General features: G+C 48.9%; 2 protein-coding genes across 2 annotated transcripts in view; one reads left to right on the top strand and one right to left on the bottom strand.

Moving 5' to 3' along the window:
• Positions 1-110: 110 nt before the first annotated feature.
• Positions 111-10,078, bottom strand: ENC1 (ectodermal-neural cortex 1). The gene is made up of 3 exons (XM_040450904.1): positions 9,725-10,078; positions 4,326-6,140; positions 111-185 (listed from the first exon to the last, which is right to left on the bottom strand). The coding sequence occupies exon 2, from the start codon at positions 6,125-6,127 to the stop codon at positions 4,358-4,360; it is 1,770 nt and encodes a 589-aa protein (XP_040306838.1). The 5' UTR covers positions 6,128-6,140; positions 9,725-10,078; the 3' UTR covers positions 111-185; positions 4,326-4,357.
• HEXB (hexosaminidase subunit beta) overlaps positions 9,172-10,565 on the top strand; it is a 77,717-nt gene continuing 76,323 nt past the window's right edge. Inside the window, exons 1-2 of the mRNA XM_040493212.1 lie at positions 9,172-9,328; positions 9,391-10,344. Coding sequence (XP_040349146.1) covers positions 9,172-9,328; positions 9,391-10,344 — 1,111 coding nt within the window. The remainder of the gene's footprint in view (positions 9,329-9,390; positions 10,345-10,565) is intronic.

Below are 10,565 nucleotides of genomic sequence, written 5' to 3'. Positions count from 1 at the left end.
TGTGTGTGTTTCGCTCGTCTTCCGTCTCCGCCTCCTTCATGTCCAGTTAGAGCATTTACAAGGTGCAGTGGATTGTAATCGAGTCTTGTAGCAACTTCTTTTCCTTTTTCTTTTCTTCCTCCTCATTAAGTTTGGCCTCTCCAAAGTCGAAATCTTGGTTTTGTCTCGCCAAGTGATGGAGTGAGCTAAAACAGAGGGAACGAAAGGATTCTTGTTAGTAGCCTCGAAATCTACAAAAAAGGTAACATCAGGACAGAGCCGGTCAATATTGCTTCTAAAGGTCTTAAGTACTTGTTCAGTGGCAAGTGTGCAAGGATAAAGCGCTTGCCTTCGATGCACACGCATGGGGTGTGCACGGATACGGAAGACTAGCTGAACAGACACAATGGTGCCCAAAGAAAAATCTTCATTTCTCTACTAAACCTTAAACGTGCGTATGTTCAAATACAAACTTATATACGTCCAGGTGCTGTTATGAGTTGCCACCTTCCGCTTCCAACATTCATAATTCATCTCCATGGTTAAGCAGAGCCACTGTGAAGCGATCGGCCGAGGGTCAAAAAAGATTCTTGGGCAAACCCTCCTTGGCCCATTTCCCACAAAGGATCCCCAAATCAATTTATTCACCATATAGAAGGCAGACATATTAATCCTCTTATTTAAATGCATCTCTGCTATTCATTACAGCAGAAGTCAGTCTCGCTTCCTTTCACACGACTAATATACCAGGCCTCCACAGCCCAAGGCTGGGAGTTTATTCTCCACGTTCATCAGTCCACACTTGGGAGACGCCAGCTATGGTATACACTTATGATCTACAGACTACCGACGTCAAGCGTGAATATAAATTCAGGGAGCCATAACCACAGAGGCCGCACATTGCACGGGAGCCGCTATCTCCTCACACAAGCCGCCATCCCCACCCGCTGTATCCAATTTTATAGATACGGGGAAAATTCTGCACAGGGTTTTTGTCTCTCAAACACTCGCCCTATCTGTTCAGAGAGCGCATTTCCAGCACCAGTGGAGGAATCTCATTCCTGCTGCTAGAACTCTAAGTGCACACAAAGGGAACGCAGGAGGGGCTGCTCGTTACTTGCCCTGAATTCTTCTCGCTTTTGTGTGCTCAGAAGTCTGATTCATTTCGTTAGTTGTTTCTTTTGGCAGTTTCATAACCGTGATTCAAGCTCTCAAGGCATTCCTTAGACTACAGAGTCATCCTTCTACCCCACCTCCCAGTAACCTATAGATCAACATTCGGCCAGAAGAATGTATCTTGTAATAACACGACACTTCACGATGCTGCATACTCAAATAGGGAAGGGGAAGAGGAAGGGGAAGGGAAAGGGAAAGGGAAAGGGAAGGGAAAGGAAATATCTAAACAAGGAAGAAATAAATCAGAATCCAAAAGCTGTCACGTGTCAGGCTGGGGCCACACAGCACCATGAAAACGGGAGAGTAATCAAAAGTAATTTCCTGGGGCGCCCGGGGGGGGGGGCTCAGCCGGTTGAGCATCCGACTTCGGCTCAGGTCATGAGCTCACAGCTCACGAGTTCGAGCCCCGCGTCGGGCTCTGTGCTGACAGCTCGGAGCCTGGAGCCTGCTTCGGATTCTGTGTCTCCCTCTCTCTGTGCTCCTAACCCACTCGCATTCTGTCTCTCTCAAAAATAAATAAACATTAAAAGAAAAAAAAAATTTTTTTTACGTAACTTCCTTTTTGTCCTTCCCACCCACTGACAGAGCAGCAGGAGAGTAAAATCCCCTTGGTGAATGAGCTTTTAGACCTAGGGAAACTTCTTGTTAACACTGTATTAATTCGGTTAGCACCTACACTTGGAGATCAAAGCGATGTCCCGGAAGTTTTGGCAGTTTAGGGCTGATACCTACACAGCACCTCTTTTAAGTCACTCCATGGAGCTTAAGTGTTTTAACACTATCTTGTGTGTAGAAAACTCGAGAAATTTAAGCCAACATTCTCCCTATTGGAAACCGCAAGGGTGGCTTTGAGCAGGCTCACGCCGCCCTTTAAAAAGGCAAACCGGGCCCTGTCAGATTTCGTTGTTGTGGGCTGGACTCCGGCTGGGAGCACCAAGGGTGGGTAGGTGTTTCACATATGACCGAACACTTTATTTGCTCGTTTCCCAGGGACCGGAAGTATGTGCTTAGGTTCAAATACCCAGGATAGGGTGAATTCAAGTGTTTGCCAACATACTCTGGGCTGAGAAAGGAGGCACCAAAAATGAAGTACAAACATTCCAATCAGATAATGGTCAAACTCCACACACAAAGCTAATTCCATGACAAGCTAAGGTCTAAATTGAAGGAGGAAACAAAGCTAAGAGCATTGAACACCTGATATATGCCAGGCACTGGGCAAGGTATTTTCTCTCCCTTCCCCCACCCCTTATCAATTCACCCAAGTCTGGGGACAGAGCTAGGAGAAGCCTCATTCAAATCACTCATTTGACAAAGGAGGGATCCGAAGTACAGAAAGGTCTAGACACCACAGCTTAGAGCCAGAGCCAGAATGCACATGTGGCCTCTTCCTGCCTCAGTTTCCTTACCTTGCTCCAAGGATGCCAGCCAATCGACCAGTCATCATTCTGATGTGCCACCACCATCACTGGCAATTTTTACGGCTCTCCCATGCAAACTTAGTCGGTTCCGGACTAACACCGAACTTGGTGTGCTGTTAATTGATGCTTTTGCCTAGAAGGTTCTAGAAACCTGCTTTAGACTTGAGTCATGCGCTCATATCGCAGAGGAAATAACCACATTCAGAGCATTTGTTTACTTAGGATTACTGAGAGGCCAGCAAGGCTGCAAAAACCAGTTTGGTGTGGGACGCTGTCAGCCCAGCTCCCCACAGGAGGTTTCTGACTGTTCCAGCTCCTTTGAACAAACTTCATTCCAAGGTTACACTATATTATAAGAATTCTACTAACTGTAATGGGCTGGAGAGATAACTGAAGAGATGAAAAAGAAAGAAAGAGTAATTGTAAAAGTGAGGCCAACTTTAGTGGTGTCTTAAAACGAGCTGTACGAAATGTGGAAAGAAAAGACAAATGAGTCAAAATCCCTCTTTGCTTTGCTTGCAAAGACTCCTTGATTTCCTTTTTTTCTCTTTGAAAGTCCCCTTCAAAAATGTGAAACATACTAGGGAAAACAGAGCCAAAAGTTTTCAAGGAATGAGTCAGTTTTCACTGTACTTCCTCCAAAGCAAAGTTTTGATTTTATTCTCTTACTATTAGGAACAAGCCCGTGAATTAGCAAAACAAATCAACAAAGTCCACGTATTCTGTGCTACACTTAGACATGCCTAAGTGGTTCCTGGGGCCAATACTAAGGATGCTTAATGGCAGCAAAGCGGCCATTAGCTTCACGAACGCTGAACTGTGTAGACCTATTAATTATTTGAGCCAAGGGTATTATATACTCTTAAGTACACAAGACGACCATTATGGACTCAGATATATGACACGGAAAGACAACTTTTGTTAGCCCTGACAATAGGCTCAGCCTGTCTGATTAACTCTGAAAGGCTGCAGTATAAGGCGGTCTAGATGGTTCAGTGTATCCACGCCGCAGACAAATTTATACAATGCAGGTGCAACTCTTTTACAAGGATAGACCTTGACTTCCTTCGAAAGCTAATAAATGCCTAAAGGGGGCTATTATTTTTTTTTTTTGAGGAAAAGAAGTTTTAAATAAGCAAACAAATAATATTGGAGAGAATGAACTACGAATAAATTTAAGCATTCAGTTTTTTACACCCTACTTCATTCCAGAAAAGGGTTTGAGGAATCTAAGTTTGGACGTCACCAAATATCTCCTGGAGTGATACCAATGTGAAGCTCAAGTTTATTAAGCAGTTGAGCATGATGCTCACATGCTTCCACCCTGGAGCCAGAGTGCCTGGGTTGTTTTCTCTACCAACTCCTCCACAGACTAAGCTCTATGACCTTGGGCAACTTACTTATTTAACCTCTGTGTGCATCAGTTGTTTTCGTCTATAAAACGCTCTAGTAATAGTATCTCGCGAGTTTGTTGTCAGGATCAAATGAAATGATCCATGTGAAACACACGGCCCGGCTCCAGGCATACAGGGAGGGCTCATTAAGCATGGGTTGGCATCATTAACGTAGGTCAGGGGTTCTCAACCTGGCTGTGTATTAGAATCACTAGAAAACGTTCTAAAGGTGCTGAGGCCTGGGACCTACCCAGACCAAATGAAATCCAGTCTCCGGGACGGGAAGCTCTTGAAAAGCTCTCTGGGAGGTTCCTAGGCTCAGTCAAGGCTGAGAAGCACTGACTTAACGTCTTACCTCACGCTCGCTTCCTTCACGATGTCCCGCACCTAAGAAGGCAGATGTTTCCAGGTGCTGACAAACGCAGTAGGGATCAGCGAGTACGGGACCGTGGTTATGCTGTTCCACACATCTAACGTTGGATCATAGCAGTCCAAAGTCTTGCATCGCTGAATGCCAAAGTAGCCTCCAACCACGTAGAGTTTGTTTCCGGAGGCCACGGCGTGGCAGCTCATGCGCTTTGCCGTCACGTCTCCCACCTTGGTCCACTGGTAAGTCTCGCTGTTGAATTTGTAAGCAGAGCAGGCAGAGAACTCTGTGTCTCCCCCCATAATGAAAATCTGGTTACCCAGCACAGCGGCCGCTGTGTAACGCCAGGGCTGGGGACAGGTGGCGGGTACCGTCCACCTGTTTTCACACTGATCGTAACACTGAACCTTAGGGAGCTTGTCATGACTGACGCTGGTACCTCCGAAAGCAAACAACTTGAGTTTGGCACTCACTACCGCGGCGTTGCTAACGCCTTCTCGGAGTGGGGCCACCATGGTCCATTTGTTGGTTGTGGGGTCATAGTGTTCTACCTGCTTTAGGGAGACTGAGGGCGAGGCCGGGAGACAGCCAGTCGCAGCCGTGTGCCCCCCAACCACATACAGGCAGTGCTTCAGTTCAGCAGAGCCGTGGCCAAACCTGGCCACCAGCATGGGGGCAGCTTTGGACCACTCTTCATGCAGGGTATCATAAACCCAGACATCTTTCGAGACCCCGTTTTCAGACCCCCGCCCCCCAGTAATGTACACTTTGCAGCCAATTGCACATGCACTGAACTCTTTTCTGGGGCTAGGGATGTCAGCCTTGGGAATTATTTCTTTGGCCTTCTGGTCTACCAGGTACAGCTTGTCACACATAAAGGTCTGGCCCCCCAAGAGGAAGAGGGCATGGCCAGTTTTCCGAGGCCGGGCACAGAGGCTGGTTACCACGCCATCGTTCTGCAGGATTTTCAGTTTGCACCTGATGGCCTCTTCCACAATCTCCTTGCTCTTTCTCTGCTTGGTGATGAGTTCCTCCATGGCCACGTTCTCCATGAGATAAATGGCTGGCAGGAGAGCCAGCCTCACTGTCTGCAACAGCTCTGGGAGGTAGCAATAGCGTTTCTTCAGGTCATAGCTGATCCAGTTAATTGCAGACTCGTACACAAGCCTTTCATCTTCCGTCTCTAGCTCTTCGCTGGACAAGAGCTGCACCACCATGTCCTGGGGCAGCTGGAGGAAGTCTTCGTTCTTCCTGATGGTTTGGAAATTGCTGAGACACATTCTCCAGGAGAGTTCGTACAGCTTAGTGCACTGGTGCGCATCAGAGAGCAGCAGCATGCCCAGGCAGTTGGTGGGGTGCAGATTCTTTTCTAGGAACTCTGCGCATGCATCCCGGATGTCCTGAAACTCCAGCATGTCACCGGCTTCCAGGAGCGATTCCGCATTTTCTTCATTGATGATGACCCGGGAGGAGTACGCGTAGTCAAGCAGCAACTCCAAAACCTCGGGGTGGATGGAGTTGTCGAAGTTGACCTCACTGTCCTGGCTCTCTTTCAGGCCGCCGCTGAACATGGCTTCAAAGTAGCGGCTGCACGCGGCCAGCACGGCCCGGTGACAAGGGAAGGTCCTATTTCCAGCATGGAGGAGGACATCCGTGAAGAGGCGCTGCTGGCGTAAAAGGTTCAAGTGCGTGAGGACGCTGTCCGCGTAGGAAGACTTGTGAAACAGATAGATGTTGATGGAGCCGCTGCTGGCCCTAGACTTGCGGTTCTCATGCACGCTGACTGACATTTTGTTTCCACTCCTAAAAACAAAACAAAACAAAACAAAACAGACCATTGAACAGCGATGCTCCTGAGGCTCAGAACAGCAGAACAAAGCAAAACAAGGAGTCGTGAACAGAGAAAACAGGACACTTCGCCACTGGTCTTACCGCCCACTGTTCTGAATAGTGGACAGTCACTCCTGTCCAGCGTCAGAGACGGCCACCTAGAAGGAAAGGCATTCACTGGAACACTGTTGAGCTACTGGAACACTGTTTAAAAAAAAAAAAAAAAAAAAAAAGCCACTGCTTGAAAGCAGGTTCATCTTGGAAAACCTGACTGCCCACTTTCAGGATACTGAAGTCCTCGAGACTGTAAGTCAGCAAAACCCAGGCCTCACTCTCACACCTTCCTGTCCCTTGTCCAGCTGATTCACGCAGGCCACGTAAAATGCTGGGCCTCCAGCTCTCGTAACGCCAGGATGGGCACCAGCTTTCATGCCCTATGCAACATAAAGCCATGTGTAAAACAAAATACCTATTAATTAATCCCATTAAGAACTCCTTTAGTAAGATCCAGTCTCTCTCTGAATCACAGTCAATGGGAAACGTGACATTAAAATCATAGGCCTAGGCCAACTGCTACTATGATTGGATCTTTCTTTAAGTGTCACAAATAATTTCCAACCAGACAATTCTACCACTGCAGGGTCCTCAAAGAACACCAATATAAACATGACCAAGTACTGATGAGCAGGCTTTTGTGAAAACACAGAACAGATCCTGGCCACGATCACCACCCATCTTTCTCGCTCTGGACAGCTTCCAAAATGAGGATTTGCAAACATAAAAGGAAGAATATTTTGAGTAGCATACCCATGACTGCTGTTTTTCTATTCTTCCTGCTTTATATCAATTCTTAGAAAACAAGATGCAAGAACAAAGGATCTATCCATCCCTCTCTTTTCGATTAGACAGTGCATCACCAGAATCATCCTTATGTACCTGCAAACACGGGCACGTGCATAGGAGTTCAAAATGCAAACACTGCCTTATCTAAATCAAAAGCCCTTGTGTGTGTGTGTGTGTGTGTGTGTGTTGCCAGCCGTTGTTAATTGAAGGCCACCCTAGAATTTATTTGCTGATTGACATGCTTTCCTCCATATTATTGAAATTACTGCAAAATCTAATGCTCTCTTTGGCTTTTTTCAGGAGGTAAACTGTAGGTTAAAGACATAGTAAATACCTATCACCTAACCTTCAAAAGCAGAACCACGTGCTTTTTTTTTTTTTTTTTCAAACTGTATCCTTCTGTTATTTCAAAGCAATAAAGCCTTCAAGAACCTGCCTGTCCAGGGATTCTTAAGGAAGTTGTTTATCCCAAGAGGGTAAACTGTGTGAGTTACAGTATCTGTTCCAAACCCAGAACAGCTAGTTCTCACAGCACAGAGCTGAAACCTACCGCCTCCTTGTTTCCTTCAACCTCTCGGATATTTACTGTTTGGGTTTATATTGCAGTAATTATTAATACATGCAAATGCATGATGTACCACAGATGCACGGGCTAGATACCAAGCTGGATTTCCTGAGCAGCTGTGGCACAGCACAGCAAACAGCAAAGGCAGCACCAGATTTGCCCTTGACTCTCCGGCCACGGAGCCGTTAGGTGAGGCAACTTGTTTTCCTTCATTTTTGGCTTGTAACTTTTCATCAAGAGTAAACAGCTTACTGGAAGAAAGTTAGTAACAAAGTCCTAGGGTTCTGTTGTTCGGAAGACAACATTAGTGTCCATGGTGACTTAGGCTAGGACCCAGGAGCCACACATCACTCTTACCTCAAGCAAAGCCTCTACAGTCTGGTCCCTTTTAACCAACGCCCAGTGCTCCGGAGAGCCTAACATCTCTGATGCTCTACCATTACAGTTGTGAATTTGTACATCCAGTCCCAAGTACTTTGAGCACGATTTTAAGCTTAAACCTCAAAAGATAATATGAGGGGGAAAAAAAAAAAAAACATAGTATGAGTATTCCTATGCCTTACACAGAAACTCACAAACATGCCAAATCAAATCAGTAGTTCTTTTTTTAAGCTAATGTTTCGAAAGCACCCTCAAAAGCTGCCTTCTCTCAAGCTAAGAGCGAATACAGCCGTAACTGGAGAATGAGACTGCCTGCACAAGGTATGTAAGCACCACAGTGCCATCACACCGAGTGGGGATCACACCCGGACCCAGAACATGTTTCCCTGAGCATTAGATTTCAGACAGTGTAAAACAACATTCAGGAGGCTTACACTTAAGAAAACAGTTTGTTTAGAAGGCCTTAGGATATAGGATCTGCATCCCTATGCATTCTATGTTTATGCTCCTGCGTCTTCCAAGTTGGCCCACAAAACCAGAAGGAAGAGGCTAGCCTGTCATCTTGGCTACCATCCAGATGGAGAAGCATGTCACAGTCAAAATCCAACACTCTTACAGCAATATTTGCTTAAAATAAAAGGTAAACTTAAAGACCCAAGGGAAATGACCTGCTTTCTGGTTGAAAATTATGCAAACATCAAAATATCAGCAGAAGCCATTTATGCAGTCACTAAACATACCTTCAACAGAAAATGAATCATCCTTCTGGCATTTTTAAGCCCCCAGAGAAATAATATTTGCATGCCAAGTAGCCAAAAAAAAAAAAAAAAAAAAAAAAACAAAACTGCACACATATACTTAACCTGCATCTACAAAGAAGAGAGAGAAAAAGGGCTGCTATTACCGTGAACATCAAAAGGACTCCTAGTTACAGTAAGTTCAGTTCACTTAATGCTCTTTACCCAAGCCCTCTGCTTCCAACACTTTGCATCCCATCACATCTCCTAAGATTTTGAACCTGTTCTCAACGCACTCAAAGGAGAAACTAGGCAGATTTTCTCGGGCATTTACCTTACTGATACAATGGAACTTTAGAAAGACACTGTCAACGAGAAAAACAATCGACCATACAGCCGCCTAGAACACTTGCAACGCTCTTTAACGCGCTGGCCACACCTGAGAGGGCAACACGAAATTGCATCCTGTACAAGTTTCATGGTTCGTCCCCACCACGCCCACCAATTCCTATCCTTCGAAACTCAGAATATTACACTGAAGGCCAAATACCTGCATGAGAGGAAATTAATTTTTCAGGAAGTTTTCATTCATTCCCTACAGACATTCCGCCGCAGTGAACATGCCCTGACGAAGGGTGCGTGCGTGTGGCCCCAGCGCTCCCCTGTGCCGGATAGGGTGCAACTTGCTCGGCCCTAGGGGCTGCGCGGTGCTGGGCAGAGCGACACCCACCCCGAGGGAAGCGCCGCTTCGGGCGGAGGAAGGAGACAGATACTACCCTGGCCGGGCTCTCGGATCCCCAGCAGCTCGTCCCGGGGGGCCGCGGACGAGAGGAGGCCCCTCCGGCGATGGCCAGCGTCTGCACGCTATGGAAGGGCAGCAGCGGCTCCCGAGGTCTCCTCCCCGAGAACAGTTCCCCCACTTCCTCCCAAGTCGGAGTTCCGCGCTCCGGGGCGAACGCACCCCCGCAGGCCGAGCAGCCCCGCAAAGCCGCGGCGCCCGCAACAGGTCCCGGGCAGCGGATGAAACTTACAGCAGAGGCGACCGGCGTCGGCGCACAACCAGATGGGTTTTCGCCTAGGTCACCAGGCAGGAGGAGACGAGGCGGACGTCTCAGCCCCGGGGAGCGGCGGCGACAACCCGGGCGAAAGGAGCGCGCATGGGGCGCCAGCCGGGAAGAGGACAGCGCCTCGCGACTCCCACGCCGCGGCCTCTGCCCGCGACCCGCGGAGCGTCTCCGGGAGCGCGTCTCGGGAAGGGGGAGCGATTCTGCGGCTGCCGGCGCCGCGCGAGGAGGCGGGCAGTGCACTCCGGGGAGGGAGCGAGGAAGCGCTGTGCGCGCCGGCGGCCGCCTGGCGTCTGGACCCGGTCTCCGCAGCGCCACCGCCGCGCCGCCTCCACTCTGGCTGCCCAAGCAGTCTGCGCCCAGCAGCCGCGCGGCGGGCTATAAGCGGCGCGGCGCGGCGGGGCGGGGAGGAGAAGGGAGGGGAGGGAGGAGAGGGCGCGGGTGCGGAGTGACACCAGGGGAAGGAGGGAGGAAGCGCGTGAAGGCCGCCCGCCGAGGAGGAGGAGGAGGAGGAGGAGGAAGGGGAGGAGGTGGCGACGGCGAGGAGCTGGAGAAGAGCGTGTCGGGGGAGTTAATCGAGAGAGGAAGCGGGGGAGGGGGGGGGCTGCGGAGAGTAGAGAGAGACAAAGCGGACACGGTGCCTGAGCCACTAGCAGCTGCAGCCCTCAGGGACCGAGAGTAGCAGAAGTTTGGCCGGGTCGGAGTGCCTGCGCCTCTCTGGCCCAGCCCGGTGAATGGATAGCCCCGGAGCTGAGGGACCCTGGGCAGGGGAGGCACCCGGCTGTGCGCTCCGCGAAGCCGGAGCCCG

Source organism: Herpailurus yagouaroundi, unplaced genomic scaffold, assembly GCF_014898765.1.
Source record: "Herpailurus yagouaroundi ecotype Mexico unplaced genomic scaffold, PumYag 29, whole genome shotgun sequence".
NCBI lineage: Eukaryota > Metazoa > Chordata > Mammalia > Carnivora > Felidae > Herpailurus > Herpailurus yagouaroundi.
This window is presented reverse-complemented; position numbering and strand designations above follow the sequence as displayed.

Bases quoted from the DNA above. Each gene is read 5' to 3' on its own strand.
- ENC1 (XM_040450904.1), bottom strand. From the start codon at position 6,127: ATGTCAGTCAGCGTGCATGAGAACCGCAAGTCTAGGGCCAGCAGCGGC.